Below are 16290 nucleotides of genomic sequence, written 5' to 3' on the forward strand. Positions count from 1 at the left end.
ATCCACCCATCACCTCCCAACCTCTGTCATCATTCCCACTCTCCCCCCCTCCATCTGCCCACCTCCCCTCGTCACCTGGATCCACCCATCACCTCCCAGCTCTTGCTCCACCCCTTCCAGTCGCAACTTTATACTGACTCTCTCCCCTCAAACTTCTAGTCCAATGGTAGTTACTGGACCAAACCGTTGACTGCCCATTTTCATAAGACCATAAAACACAGGAACAGAATTAGGCCATTCAGCCCATCAAGTCTCCTGCACCATTCCATCATGGCTGTTTTTATATTCTCTCAATTCCATTCTCCTACCTTTGCCCTGATGAATCAAAAACCTATCAAGCTTCTTCCACAGATGCTGCCCGACCCACTGAGTCACCCTGTGACTTACTTGTTGCTTCAGGCTCCAGCATCTGCAGTCTCCACAATGCAATAGTGTTGTGGCCAATGCACCGACCACCCTTACAGGCTGTTGTAAAATTTGCATGTTTCTGTGGTGTACTGTGTAGATGTAAGATGTGTGAATCGCAGTCATACACTTGGTGCCGCTGGATGAGGGTTCACTTTCTGCCTCAGCACCTCCTGCCTGTGTGAACACACTTCCCTCTCTTCAACACAAGAGGATCATCTGCAGAAGAGTGAGCATGGAAACAGGCCATTAGTCTCATTGAGTCTGTGCTGACCCTTTACACCAATCCTAGTGTCAGACCCGTCCCCACTGGTACTGTACCCCGGTGTTATACAGTGACAGACCCGTCCCCACCGGTACCGTACCCCGGTGTTATACAGTGACAGACCCGTCCCCACCGGTACCGTACCCCGGTGTTATACAGTGACAGACCCGTCCCCACCGGTACCGTGCCCCGGTGTTATGCAGTGACAGACCCGTCCCCACTGGTACCGTACCCCGGTGTTATACAGTGACAGACACGTCCCCACCTGTACTGTACCCCGGTGTTACACAGTGACAGACCCGTCCCCACCAGTACCGTACCCCGGTGTTACACAGCGACAGACCCGTCCTCACCGGTACTGTACCCCGGTGTTATACAGTGTCAGACCCGTCCCCACCGGTACCGTACCCCGGTGTTACACAGTGACAGACCCGTCCCCACCGGTATCGTACCCCACTGTTACACAGTGACAGACCCGTCCCCACTTGTACCGTACCCCAGTGTTATACAGTGACAGACTGGCCCCTACCTGTACTGTATTCCAGTGTTATACAGTGAAAGACCCATCCCCACTGTTCAGGTATCAGTGTGGATTGGAAATCAATAAACTGCAGACACTGTAAATCTGAAATAGAACTGGGAACGTTGAAGGACACTGGAGGTCAGGTAGCCCCTGTAGAGTGGAAGACGGGACAGTATTGTAGATCAGAGACGCTGCATCAAAAGCGCCTGTGAATTGTCCCTACAACCATTGCACACGAGTGAACTGCGTTGCTTGTAGCCTGGCGTGTGTAAATGGGCTAAGGTGAAACACCTACTCTTCTTGGGAAAAGTAACGTGCCCAGTTTGATAACTGTGTGGAAGTGTCTGGCTGGATTTCCAAGGGCAGCTGCCATTGGCCCAAGCTCAGCAGGTTTGGTCCATTAGGAATGCAATAGGGAGCCAGATTGGTTGGCGTGGCAGACTCTGCCCTCCCTGCTGCTTGTATTTGCAGACAGGGCGGTGTCGCTGGGTCCTAGTGCTCCTCCAATTCCCAGGCTCGTTGGACGGATTTACCCGAGTAGGCTGGTACATCTTCACAAGTGCATTAACAAAAAAAAAAAATACGATGGAAGTATTCAGCAGGTCACGCAGCAATTATGGAAAGAAAGTAGTGAACGGTTAACGTCCATGAATGACTTTTCATCAGAACACAACTGTGGTGCCTGTATCCCAGCAAAATCTTGCAGCTTTTTAAAACACTGGTTAGCTAAGCCACATCTGGAGTTCTGGTCGCCCCACTACGTACAGGAAGGATGTTGAGGCTTTGGAGAGGGTGTAGAAAAGGTTTACTAGGGTGCAGAAAAGGTTTACTGGGATGCTGCCTGGTTTAGAGGACATCTGCCGTCAGGAGAGGCTGGATAAACTTGGGCTGGTTTCTCCGAAGCCCAGAAGGCAAGAGGGGAGATCTGACCGAGGTTTATAAGATGATGAGAGACACAGGTAGAGAGGACAGGGAGTATCTGTTTCCCAGGGTTGAAATGTCTAATACCAGAGGGCAAGCATCGAAGGTGAGGGGGGTAAGTTTTTTACTCAGAGTGGTGGATGCCTGGTATGGTGGTAGAGGCAAATACATTGGAGGCTTTTAAGAGACGTTTAGACAGGCACACGGATGTGAGGAAGATGGAGGGATAAGGACATGGTGTAGGTAGGAGGGATTAGTGTTTGGTTTTGCTTTTTAGGTGATTTGGCACAATGGCCTGTTCCTGCACTGTATACCTAGTAAGAAACAAATTCAAAAGGGAAGTTTGCACCTTGTGGGAGCCTCTGATTGTATGCCCTCCATGTTTCCAATAGTTGCAGTGTTGCGAAGAGGCATGTGGACTGGGGGGGGGGGGGGTAGGGGGAGACAATGTAGAAGTTCGTCACACAGGTGTACAGACCCTTTGGCCCAACTACTCCATGCTGCCCAAGCTGCCTGTCCGATTGAGTCCTTGCACTTGGCCGACATCCTGCCAAACCTTTCACTCTCTCTTTTCACATATCTTCCCTCCCATGTTCTTCGGTTTCCTCAGCCCCCACTTTATTTGTCCTACCCCTCCAGCTGTTAAAGGCATAACCCCAACTTTTTAATTTTTTTCATAGAAACTTTCAGCCTGGACCATCCTGCATCATCCAAACTTCCAAACATCTCTTAATTGCTCCCTGTGTCAGCACAACTAAACTGCAAATGTTTCAGTATTTCTGATAGAATAGACACTTAAGCAGCTTATTGTCTTATTTGAGATGGCAATATATTATGTCACAACATAGAAGGAGGCTATTTGGCCCATCAAGTCTATGCTGGTCCACAAAACAATCCTTTGCTGACAAATTTTTCCTATTACCTCTTGTCTACACATTCCAATCCCACCAAACTGGAAACAACTCACGTTAATCCAGTCACCCCACACCCAGAGCACCCCGGGGGAAACCCTCATGGTCTCACAGGGAGAAATCTGCAGACTCCGTAAACACACACTCAAAGTTCAAGGTAAACTTATTATCAAAGTCCATATATATCACCATATACAACCCCGAGATTCATTTTCTTGTGGGTGTTCACAGTAAATCCAAGAAACACAATCAAATCACTGAAAGACTGCCGCACCCAACAGGATGCATAACCAGTGTGCTAAAAAACCCACAAGTGCAAAGTGGGTGCAAAGTGCAAATACCAAAAGAGAAAAAATAAGGAATAAATATGGAGAACATGAGATGAAGGAACTTGAGAGGGAAGAAATTACCCCTCAGATTCTCCTCAAATATTTCATCTTTCACCCTTAACCTATGACCTCTAGTTCTAGTCTCACCTAACCTGATTCTCTCCCTGATAGGCTGGAGGGGTTGAGAACAATTGACAAGTTTGGATCTGGGATGGGGTTGCTTACTGCAAAACATAGAGTTTATGTGATCAGTGGGTTAGTAGGTTGGAGGGGCTGAATGGCTTTCACTCCTATGTTCCCGAGGAATCCTCAACTCCCGTCTTTAGGATCTGTGGTAAGAGATGGGTTGGCCTGACTACACCAATATCACCAGTCTGTTTAGTGCCTTGTGGAGACATATTCATCCATTATGTGCTGTGTTGTATGACATAGCCGATCATGGTCTTTCCGTGACCATTATTGTTCTTGGCAAAATTTTCTGAAGAAGTGGTTTGCCATTGCTTTCTTCTGGACAGTGTCTTTACAAGACGGGTGACCCCAGACATTATTAATACCCGTCAGAGATTGTCTGCCTGGCGTCAGTGGTCACATAACCAGGACTTGTGATATGCACCGGCTGCTCATATGACCATTCACCCCCTGCTCCCATGGGTTCACGTGACCCTGTTTGGAGGTGCGGGGTGGTCTAAGCAGGGTGACCTACAGGCCAGCGGAGGGAAGGAGTGGCTTACACCTCATTTGGTAGAGACGTATCTCCACCTTGCTACCCAATGTGGAGACATGAGGGGCTGCAAATGCTGGGAGCATGACACCAAATGCTGGAGGAACTCAGCAAGTCAGTCAGCATCTGTGGAAGGAAATAGACAGCTGATGTTTCAGACTGAGACCCTTCATGTTCACTTAAGAGTCTTGATCTGAAAGATTACCAGTCCACTTCTCTCTTAAGCCTTAGCTCATTACATCACAGAGTGAGGTCTTTGTCGGTGGGATCCTGGTCAATACCGACACAAAGTTCAAAGTTCAGAGAGGTGGAGACAGAAGTGACGACAGTGCTGGAACCTGTGTAAATAAATAAGCTGCTGGAGGAACTGAGTGGGTCAGATGCTGGCTGACTTTATCTCTTTGCTGGCACACCTAACGGCATCAACAATCCCAAAAACACGTGCAATCAGTCCTAAGCACTGTTCTTCAGCTCCTGTGAAATGCTACAATGGGTGAGCAATTGCTGGCTTTACAGAGTGTTTTGGATGGGAAATAAAGTGAGAGAGATACAGGGGAAGAGAGGGGAGAGAAAGGGGGAGGGAGGGAGAGAGGGGGGAATGACAATGAAAGAGAGAAAGAAGGAAAAATGGAGACAGTGAATGTGTGTGTGAAAGAGAGAGAGAGAGAGAGGAGAGCGAGAGAGCGAGAGAGCGAGAGAGCGAGAGAGCGAGAGAGAGAGAGAGAGAGAGAGAGAGAGAGAGAGAGAGAGAGAGAGAGAGAGAGAGAGAGAGAGAGAGAGAGAGGGAAAAGAGAGGTTCAAGATGATAGTTCCAGGACCTGGGAGTTGGAGGTCTGTCCTGCAATTGGAGAGACTGTCCATGAGAGACTCGGGGTGGGGAGGGGGGGGGAGAGAGAGGAAGTGTGTGTGTATGTATGTGTCTGTGTGCATGAGTGTGTATGTGTGTGTTTGTGTGTGTGCTCGCATGAGTGTGTATTTGTATTTGTGTGTGTGTGTGTGTGTGTGTGTGTGTGTCTGTCTGTCTGTCTGTCTGTCTGTCCGTGTGGGGGCATGGGAGGGAGGAACGGGATTTGTTTTGCTGATGTTCTTTTGTTGCTCGTTGTATTCTGAGCATCGTGGACACGCTATGGTGGCGCCGGAATGTGGGGCGACACTTGCGGGCTGCCCCCAGCACATCCCTGGGTTGTGTCGGTCGTTTCACTGCATGTTAACGTGAATGTGTGAGAAATCCGAATCGGAGTGGGGCAGCCGAGAACATCCCGACAATAGTGGTCCAACATTAGCTGTGGTTGCGCAGGGGTGCGGGAGAGGGAGAGGGAGAGGGAGAGAGAGAGAGAGAGACAGAGACTTTAAATCGGGGTTCCCATTTTGGGATCCACGGACCCCACGACTCCATGGCATAAAAAGTCTGTGAACCCTTGCTTTAAGGGGTGCAGCAATCTCAGAAAGTTGCCGGGCTGCAGGGAGTCTGAACGAGAAACCGTTCTAAGTACAACAGTGGGGCGCAGGGACTGCTGGAGATCCAGTATGAATGGGAGTGATGGGCTTGGGCAACACATTTTCGAACGGGCCACTCGGCCCGTTGTATCTGCTCTCCCGTTCAATGATGTCACAGATGGTCGTTGACTCAAGCCCCAATTCTCTGCATCCAAACAAAAAAATCCTGCATCTTGAACAGTGACCCAGTGAGTTGGGTAGAGAACTGCAAAGACTTCACTTTGTATGTCTATTCTGCAGCTTGGCCAGAGGAAACAGCTCTCCTCTAGCTGAGCTTCATCAGAATTTTGTAAGTTTTAATGAAAATCCCTCATTAAAAGTTAGAAGAGTTTCTTTTAATCTCTAGAGCTCTTCCACGAACCCATTGTTTAATGGTATTGGTCCATGGCATAACAAAGGTCGGTAACTCCTGGTCTAGAGGGTACCTGGGCAGTAAAAGGGAGTTAGTTGTGTATTAGAACTTGGGAGTTACCGAATCAGCGAACTATGTATTTTTGGGAGCGCATAGATCGTTCTTAAGAGCATTTTTTTCTTTGCACAACGGCGGACGCTAGGACCCAGGTTGCGCAGACTTTATTTTTCTCTCTATGTGTGTGTCTGTGGGTCCTGGCTCCCTATTTAGAAATGCAAATCTACCCCAGCAGTTAAAAAAATCCACATGCACCCGAAATATAGTGTGTATGTGTATAAATCTGCAAACGGACCGGTCAGAGGCGCTTCTTCAGAAATTAACAGCAAACCAGGAGCGGGGTGGCAGGCAGATCGCTTGTGTGGGGAGGTGGAGAAGGGACAGCGATTTAGAGAGAGAGAGAAAAAAAAACATTATTGCAAAGTTTTATTTGCAGTACGGGGAGGGGTGTGTCGTGTGCACAAATTAATCGGGAGCAAAACCAGGAGGCAAGCAGAGCGAGGAATGTGAAGGAAAAAATCGGGGCACGGGGCGGGAGAAGGACTGATTTTTTATTTTTGCCTGTGATATATATATATTTTTTGCAATGGCGAACCCTGCAGAGGATTGCCTGGACGGCGACGTGAGGAAGTGCGGGAATCTCCGCAAGTGCAAGAGCCTGCACCGCAGGTACTTCGTGCTGCGGGCGGCGAGCGAGCGCGGCGCGGCCCGGCTCGAGTACTACGAGAGCGAGAAGAAGTTCCGACGCGGGGGCGCGGGCCCGAAGCGCGCGCTGCCGCTTCACAGCTGCTTCAACGTTAACAAGCGCGCCGACTCCCGCAGCAAGTACCTGCTGGCCATCTACACCCGCGACGAGTGCTTCTCCGTGGCGGCCGACAGCCCGCAGGAGCAGGACAGCTGGTACCAGGCCATCGTCGAGCTGCTGGCCCCAGGTACGGTTCCAAATATTTTTTTTAAAAAAATAGCGCGACGCTTCGGCCCGTCGGGCACCGGCACGCCCCCCACCGCCTCACCGCCGCCGCGCACCCTGAATCCTTCCGCCGCTCCCGCGCACTTCGGTGCACATATCACTCACTCAAACTCTCAAATATTCCCTCCGTCCCTCAAACCCTCATAAATCTCGAAACTTCATCGCGGCGTCCCACTGTCACACAAACCCTCATAACTCATTCCTTCCCTCATTACCACGTCTCTCAAATATCCTCTTCGACTCTCAGACATTCATCCCTCCGTCCTTCGCACCTTCGACCCTCCGGTCCCTTGCACCTTCATCACTCTGTCCCTCATACCTTCCACCCTCCGGTCCCTCGCACCTTCCACCCCCACTGTCCGTCCTTCCCTCTCTGTCCTTCACAAATTTGTCACTTCGTCACTTCATCACTCAGACCTTCATCATGCCGTCCCTCTGTCCCTGGCAACTTCATCCTCCGTCCCTCCACTCCCTCACCCCTCCGTCCCTCACGCAGTTGTCCTTCCGTCCCTCACATAATCATCATATCGTCCCTCACACAGTCGTCACACCGTCCCTCTGTTGATCAAACCTTCATAACTCCTTTCCTCTCTCATTATCCCTCAAACCTTCCCTCCATCCCTCATACTGTCATCCCTCCATCCCTCATACTGTTATCCCTCCATCCCTCACACCTTCGTCACTCCATCCCTTGCATCTCCGTTGTCTATCCCTCACACACTCATTACTCCGTTCCTCACACCTTCGTCACTCTGTCCTTTCGTCCCTCAAATCTTCTCTCCAGCACTCACAACTCATCCCTCCATCTATTAACCGCTGTCACCCTGTCCCTCACACCTTTGTCACTCTGTTCGTCACTCCGTCATATCCTCCCCCTCCATGACTCACACCTTCCCTCCATCCATCGCTCTGCCTGTCTCTCCCTCGCACCCACCCTCCTTGCATCACTCCCTCGCACTGTCTCTCCCTCCCTCCATCTCTCGCCTGCCTTCTCTCCCTTGCATCTTTATTCCATACTTGCATCTCTCCCTTCCCATCTCCCCTCTTCCCCTCCATGATTCATGCCTCACCTCTTAGATCTCCCTTCCCTGTTTCTTCTCTCCCACCTTCCAATATTCCCCTCCCACACTACTTTCCCCTTCTTTCCCCTCCCCATGCTTTCTCCTTTATCCTCTCCTCTTTCACCCTCTCCTTCCCACCCTCTTTCTCCCCTCCTTCCAACCAACCTTTCCCCTCCTGTCTCCCCATTGCCAACGTCTCCCCATTGCCAACTCTCTCCTCCCTTCCTCTCAATCAGTTTCCCCATTCACTCCCTCCTTCTCCCACTCAGATTACCTTTCCGCCTTCCAGCTTCCCCCCCTCCCCCATCATAATTGCAGCACTGCTAATCGCCAACTATCCTCCTTCCCATCTGTCCTCACTTTCCGTCTTCTCTATCTCCTTCCCACACTCCCACACACCACCTTCTCCACCTCTCACCTCTATATTCACTCTTGTTCACACACGTACACCTTTCTCAGCTTCTGCCGTGCTCTCATCTTTCCTATCTCCATCACTACCCCATGTCCTATCTGCTCTCTGTCTCATTCACAGGACCACCCTCCTTGTTATGTACACATTGTCTTCTGTGGTTTAGTTTTCCCTTTATCTCATCCTCCTCCTCATCTGGTATTCTGCCAAGTCTCTTTGTGCCTCCGAAACTCTTTGTTCTGGGTTTAATATTGTCATTTATCTGCTCCTCTCCTTACTTTCTGTCCTTTTCCTGTTAGCTTATAGCTTGTCTCCCTCTCTGTGTGTACCATTTTATACATTTGTGAGACAATCTTACTTTATACTGCAGAGCAGGGGTTCCCAACCTGGGGTCCACAGATCCCTTGCTTAATGGCATTGGTGGTGGCATAAAAAGGGTTGGGTACCCTTGCTGTAGAAGGAAGGGTGCAGCATTTATTAGGTCTCACTGGGAGAATTGTGTGCAGTTCTGGTCATCCTGTTATAGGAAGGGTGTTGAGTCATTGGAGAGGGTTCACCAGGATGCTGCCTGGTTTAGAGGGTATGAGTTTCAGGAGAGGCTGGACAAACTTGGGTTGTTTTCCATGCAGCATTTGAAGCGGAGGGAGACCGGGGTTATAACCCATGAGACAGGTAGATAGGCAGAAAGCTTTCCCCAGGATGGAAATGTCAATTCTAGAGGACATTTAGAAGGTGGGGAGAGGAGAGAGGGAGATAGGCAGAGAGCTTTCCCAAGTATAGAAACGTCAATTCTGGAGGACATTTTGGAGGTTTGGGATGGGTGTTTAAAGTTGACGTGTGGAGCAAGATTGTTCGTATTGAGCAATGAGGGACTGGAACATGGTCACAATAGATTCCACAGATGCTGGAAATCCAGAGTAACACACACAAAATGCTGGAGGAACTCTGCAGGTTTGGGTCAGGCTGCATCTATTGAAAGGAACACTTGACATTTTAGGCTGAGCTCTGATGAAAGGAATAAAGATAGACTCTTTATCTTTTCTATAGATCAGAAGCTCCCAACCTGGGGCCCCGGGACCGCTTGCTTAATGGTATTGATCTGTGGCACAAAAAGATGTTTGAGAACCCCTGCTGTAGTAGTACAGCAAGTTAATGCTTTGTCCTCATACCTCCCACACCCAAGGTTCAGTCCTGTTATCCGTTGCTGCCTGTGCAGAATTTGCAAGCTGCCCCTGCGAACACACGGATGTAGGTTTCCTCGAGTTGCTTTGGTCTCTCCCCGCACCTCAATGATGTGTGCTTTGGTTCATTAGTTCAGTCATTTGGCTCTGTTCTGTAGGGGAGTGGCAGGTAGTATAGTGGTTATCACAATGCTTTATAGTACCGGTGACCTGGGGTCAATTCCCACTACTACCTGTAAGGAATGGGTACATTCTCCACGTGACTGCATGGGTTTCCTCTGGGTGCTCTGGTTTCCTCCCACAGCCCAAAGACGTACCGGTTGGTAGGTTAATTGGTCATTGTAAATTGTCCTGGGATTAGGCTAGTGTTTAATCAGGGGTTGCAGAGCAGCATGATCAAAGGGCTGGAAGGAACACAGCAGGCCAGACAGTATCTATGGAGGGGAATAAACAGTTGACGTTATGGGCTGAGACCTTTATTAAGAAGTGCCAGTGAAGGGTCTCAGCTGAAAACACCGTCTGTTTATTACCGTCCATGGGTGCTGTCTGACCTGCTGAGATCCTCCAGTACTTTGTATGTGTTTATTCAAGATTTCCAGCATCTCCAGAATGCTGTTATTGACTCTGCTTCAACCACTGTCTTTCAGGTACTCACCTCTCTCTGGGTGAAGAAGGTCTCTTCATATCTTGTTTAGCAGGAAAACACAATAGAAACTTGTTTATTCTCTTCCAAAATATGTTTAGTTTAAGGGATGCTGTAGGCAACACTTTAGGGAACTTTTTAATTCTGCAACTGCCCCCCTTCAGGGTTGGTGATGTGAGACATTGATATATTAAACATCTAAGTCTGTGTATCCAACCATTAAAGAAGAATTTATTTAGGCAGAGAGTGGTGAATCTGTGGAATCATTGGGTATGTTTAAAGTGGAGGTTGAAAGGTTCTTGATTTGTCAGGGCATTAAAGGTAAGGGGAGAATGGGGTTGAAAGTGATAATAAATCAGACGCGCTCAATGGGCTGAACAGCCTGAATCAGTTCCTATGTCTTGTGGTCTAAGATCCAAACCAGCAGTCAGAAGCCTAAGCTAAATAGCCAAATTTTTGCAGTATGGTGGAAAGGGTTCAATTAAACTGTTGTAACAACAATGATCAGTATCACAGAAGCAAGCTAAGATTTTATAGGGGCACTACCATTTGTTACACTAGTTCGCTCATATTTCTAACAAATCTGATGACTTTCATATGTAACTGCAGGATGAGGTATCTGGTAATTCAGTGCGTTTATGTTGGACTGACAGAATTTCTGGAATATTGGATGTTCATGTGCAGTGTCGTATAATGTGGCTGATCATGGCCTTTCCATGACTGTGATTGTTCTTGGCAAATTTTTTCTACAGAAGTAGTTTGCCATTCCCACCTCTGAGCAGTGCCATTATCAATACTCCTCAGAGATTGTCTGCCTGGCGTCAGTGGTTGCATAACCAGGGCTTGTGATATGCCATAGCTGCTCATCCAGCCATCTACCCCCTGCTCCCGTGACTTCACGTGACCCTGATTGGGGTGGGATGGGGGGGGGTTGCTGTGCAGAGCTACACCTTGCCCAAGGGTAACCTACAGGCTAGCAGAGGGAATGAGTGCCTTACATCTCCATCGCCACCCATGTTAGTCCTCAATACTCCAACACATTTTTAGTTCACAGTTTGTAAATGTCATCCAGTAGTACAATAGAGTTTAGATGTAGGGCAGGAGACAAGGCTCCAGAGAGATCAAAAGGAGCATGAGAACAGACTCTTGGTGAGTTCTTAAAGGGAGCAGTAAACAGTAAGTGTAAAGGGTGATTTTGAAAGAGGACCTGGTAACCAGATGCTGAAGCGTCAAGGATTTCCAAACAATCGCTTAGCCTTTCACTAATTCCTTTACCAGTGTAGACACAACTAGGCTAGCTGTCAAGTGTTACCCAACCCAAGCCTGATGAAACCTGACCATGTGTTTCATGTTCTGATCTGGTTGGCTTTGACGAAAATATAAGTCCTTGGGCTTGGTTCATATCAGACTGTGCTAGTTTTTTTTTATAAATAAATCAATCAAAGTGCCTCTGCTGTCAATTTGAATGCTGGCTAGTGGCCTGCATTCTAATGATACAGTCATAGAGCACTACAGCACAGAAACCGGCCCTTCAGCCCATTTATTCAGTGATGAACTATTACTCTGCCAAGTCCCATCAACCCACTCCTGGACCAGAGTGCTTCATACCCTTCCCATCCATGTACCTATCTAAATTTCTCTTAAATGTTGAAATCAAACCTGCATCCACTATTTACGCTGGCCTCTCGATCCACACTTGCATCACCCTCTGATTGAAGTAGTTCCCTCTCACGTTCCCCTTAAACATTTCACTTTTCACACTTAACTATTGACCTCTAGCTCTTGTTTCACCCCACCTCAGTGAAACAAGCCTGCTTGCATTTAGTCTATCTATACACCTCATACTTCTGTATACCTCTGTCAAATCTTCTCTCAATCTTTTTACAGTTCAAGGAATAAAGTCCTAACCTATTCAATCTTTCCATATAACTCAGTTCCTCCACATCCAGCAACATCCTTGTAGATTTTCTCTGTACTCTTTCAGCCTTACAGGAAGGTGACCAAAACTTCACACAATACTACAAATCAGGCCACAGCAATGTCTTAACCAACTTCAACATAACATCCATCTCCTGTACTTTGATTTATGAAGGCCAATGTGCCAAAAGCTTTCTTTACTACCCTATCTAGCTGTGACCCCACTTTCAAGAAATTGTTGACCTGTATTCCTAGATCCTTTTCTTCTATTACATTCACTGTGTAAGTCCTGCTGTGGTTTGTCCTCCTAAAGTGCACCACCTCGCACTTGTCTGCATTAAATTTCATTTGCTATTTTTCAGCCCTTTATTCCCACTGCAAGCCGTGATAGTCTTCCTCACTGTCCACTGCACCCTCAGTCTTGGTATCACCTGCAAATTTGCAGATCCAGTTAACCATATTATCATCCAAATCTTTGATATACTGTAATGACAAACAACAATGGACTTGGCAGTGATTCCTGCAGCACTGCATGAGTTACACCTCCGGTCAGAGAAGCATCTCCTACCACTGCAAAACCAATGTCAAGTCCAATTTAGCACAATATTCTGAATTCCAGCTTGACCAGCTTCCCAAGTGAGACCTTGTCAAATGCCTTGCAAAAATCCTTATATTGTAGACAACATCCACTGCCTTTCCTTCATCAACTTTCTCGAAAAACTCTACAAGATTGGTTAGACACAACCTACCACGTACTTGATTGGGACAGCCCAATCAAGTATCCAAGTCCACACCACCTAGGGCATTCAAGTCTCTGAGCCTGTCTGCTGCCAAATGGAAAATTGAAAAGGGAAGGCCGAGTAGCAACTTAAGTGTCCTTAGAATGAAGGATAGTTCTATATATGATCGTCCAAATGTGGGTCAAGGATGTATGGTAAGGAAAAGGGAATCCAAGAGCGAAAAATCAATACGACCTGAAATAGACAATTCAACTTCTCAAGGCTGGTCTGTGAATCAACAAAACCCTAGATGATCTTCCACCTGTACTCTGATTTCCTACTCAGTGCTTGTATCTCTCATTTGCAGAGGTTCCCAACTTGGGGTCCATGGACCCCTCAGTTAATGGTAAAGGCTCACTGGAATAAAAAATATCTAATATTTTGAAGTCTGCTATCTTTTAGTGCAATGACTGGGCACCTGTAGTTGTCTGGGATGTAGGATTTCAATGAGCCAAAGAATTTCTCACCAGTTCTGTCCTAAATGGTCTTCTTCTAGAACCTTCAACCAGGGAGAATTCACCCCATAGCCCTATAGCCTGCTGGAAGACCTCAGTAGGTCAAGCAGCATCCATGGAAGGAAACAGAGAGTTGATGTTTCAGATCTATGGAAAAGAGTAGTCAACCTTTCAGACCAAGACCCTTCAGCAGGACTGAAGAAAAAAAGATGAGTAGATTTAAAAGGTTGGGGGAGGGGAGAAAGAAACACAAGGTGATAGGTGAAACTGGCAGGGGGAGGGGTGAAGTAAAGAGTTGTAAAGTTGATTGGTGGAAGAGATACAGGGCTGGAGAATGGGAAATTCTCATTCCCATTCTGATATGTCAATCCATGGCTTCCTCTACTGTCGTGATGAGTCCACACTCAGGTTGGAGGAGCAACACCTTACATTCCGTCTGGGTAGCCTCCAAATTGATGGCATGACATCCTCCCACCCCTCACCCACCTATTCTTCACCATTCACCATCCCCTTTGCCCTCTCTCACGTTATCTCCTTGCCTGCCCATTGCCTCCCTCTGGTGCTCATCCCCCCTTTTCTTTCTTCCATGGATTTCTGTCCTCTGTTATTAGATTCCCCCTTCTCCAGCTCTGTATCTTTTTCACCAATCAGCTTCCCAGCTCCTTACTTCACCCCTCCCCCACCCAGTTTCACCTACCACCTTGTGTTTTACCCTCCCCTCCCCTCACCCTACCTTTTTAAATCTGCTCCTCATTTTTTTTCCTCCAGTCCTGCTGAAGGGTCTTGGCCTGAAACGCCAGCTGTACTCTTTTCCATAGTTCCTCCAGCATTTTGGGTGTGTTGTTTGGATTTCCAGCATCTGCAAATTTTCTCCTGTTTATGTTTCAGATCTGTTAAGGTCCGCCAGTAGCTTGTTATTTTGTTTGTTCCAGATTCCAGCAATTCCAATTTCTTATCGTTCTGAAAATTATCCCTGTTTTGCCCCAATAATATGTTTTATATTTTAATGAGGTGATGTTGTACTCTGCTAAACCCTCGAGAAATAGATGCTAGTTAACTGCTCCTGATATGATAGACCACCAGTCTCAAGAACCAGACTGGTGAACCTTCTGCATGTCCCCTCTTTAGCAAGGGCCTCAATTTTTTCAATAAGGAGATTAAAGTTCTGCATAACACTCCAGTTACAATTGCACCAGTGCTCCATATAATTGTAATGTAACATCTTGAACCAGAGATCGGTGGAAATATGTTGCTTGCTCACAATTGATGGCTGCAAATGGCATGGGTGCCTTCAGGGGAAGTGAGAAGTTAATGACACATGAACAGAAAGATGTGGTGCTCGGCTGAAATGAACAACAGCCCCTTGACTTGAATGGACTTTTGATGTTGTAAATAGCTGTTTATGTATTTGACCATTCTCTGATGCATTTTTCAAAAGTTCATTTCATTTTCTCCCTCAGTTGCTTCCATGTGACAAACTTGTTTGCTGATTTCGTTGCTTTTTGTATAAATCAGAGAATGTTGTCACTAATTGATTGATCTTTGAGGCTGTGCAGTTGGATATTGATCCTGTCTCTGCCTGGTACAAGCTTGTATTGACTAGTGCCTGTTTTTTTATGGGTGTCGGTGTCTCCATGCCAACTCATCTGTATTCTGTCTACAAATTGTAAATGCTGCCTTTGGACTAAAAGCTGGGCACAGGGGATAGGAGTAATTGACGTGCTGTTGTGATATACTATCCCTGTAATGGGACAGTGTATATGGAGTTTCACTCTGCATCAAATCCATACTGTCTCTGCCCTGGGAGTGTGTGATGGGACAGTTTGGAAGGTGGTTCATTCTGTATCTAACCCATGTTGTCTCTGACCTGGAGTGTATGATTGTACAGTATAGAGGGAGTTTCACTCTGTATCTAACTCGTGCTGTGTCTGCTGTGAGAGTACAGAGAGAGATTCAATCTGTAACTGATGCTGTTCTTGCCTTTTGGAGTGTGTAACAGGATAGTATAGAGAGGAAGTTTTAATTCTCCATCAGACTTTTCCTGCTCCTGCATTGGGAATGTGTAGCTACACAGAGGGAACTTTACTTTGTGTCTTGTCCTGAGGGATGGGACAGTGCAGAGGGAGTTTTCTTTTGCATCTGTTTGATGATATGTACGGAGTTAACAATGGTTACCAGTATGCATGGTGTTTCCTGCAGCCTATAGTTCAAAAAGTAGGAGGAGTAATCTGGAGGGGCAGAGTATTTTTTTAAAATTACAGTGATTATTAAAATTACAAAATTACATAAATTGTACATTAACTCCGAGGAAGGACAGAATAAGATACCTTTAAAAGGTTAGGACAACAGATCTATTCATTAGGAAAGCAGTAGCCTTATTCTGAGATACCCCACTCTGTGACTGTTGTACTGATTTGTGACAGAAGTTCAAGTGTTTTCTTGAGAATCAGAATCACTGACTGACGTAATTACTTACTACCTGTTACTCCACGGGTGCTTAGGGCATCAGTGAAGGTCCTCCATCTCTGGCAGTCTCAGGGCTTCCTTCATCATGATAGCAGCTTCCTCACGGTTTTCACTACTGTCGGTTTTGCAAGTCCCAGGTGGAGACTCGTGAATACCATCACATCAGCTATAGAAGGGTTCTTCATTGCTGTTTCTGTAACAGTTATGTTTGACCAGTCAGGGTTGTTAGCCCTCAGCTGAACCCCAAACTTGGAGAACTGTTGGGTCACTCTTAGTCTGGCCTCTATTTTTTAACCTGTTTAGCATGGGTGACCCTACCAAGAGCCAAAGCATAAAACCCTGACTGCAGGCAGTATAGTTCTCCAGGTCATTGAGGCTCGAAAGCCTCCAAACTCTTCGACAAGGATGTGGTCCTCTTGGAAGTGAAT

At 47.1% G+C, this 16290-nt stretch overlaps 2 protein-coding genes across 2 annotated transcripts in view; one reads left to right on the plus strand and one right to left on the minus strand.

The window, feature by feature from the left end:
• The window catches only part of LOC140729223 (rhomboid-related protein 4-like), a 36664-nt gene extending 29762 nt beyond the window's left edge, over positions 1-6902 (minus strand). Inside the window, exon 1 of the mRNA XM_073048744.1 lies at positions 6811-6902. The gene's annotated coding sequence lies outside the window, so the exon portion shown is untranslated. The remainder of the gene's footprint in view (positions 1-6810) is intronic.
• Positions 6284-16290, plus strand: part of LOC140729802 (insulin receptor substrate 1-like) — a 136759-nt gene continuing 126752 nt past the window's right edge. Inside the window, 1 exon segment of the mRNA XM_073050016.1 lies at positions 6284-7084. Coding sequence (XP_072906117.1) covers positions 6568-7084 — 517 coding nt within the window. The 5' untranslated portion in view covers positions 6284-6567.

The sequence above is a fragment of the Hemitrygon akajei genome, chromosome 6, assembly GCF_048418815.1.
Source record: "Hemitrygon akajei chromosome 6, sHemAka1.3, whole genome shotgun sequence".
Lineage (NCBI taxonomy): Eukaryota > Metazoa > Chordata > Chondrichthyes > Myliobatiformes > Dasyatidae > Hemitrygon > Hemitrygon akajei.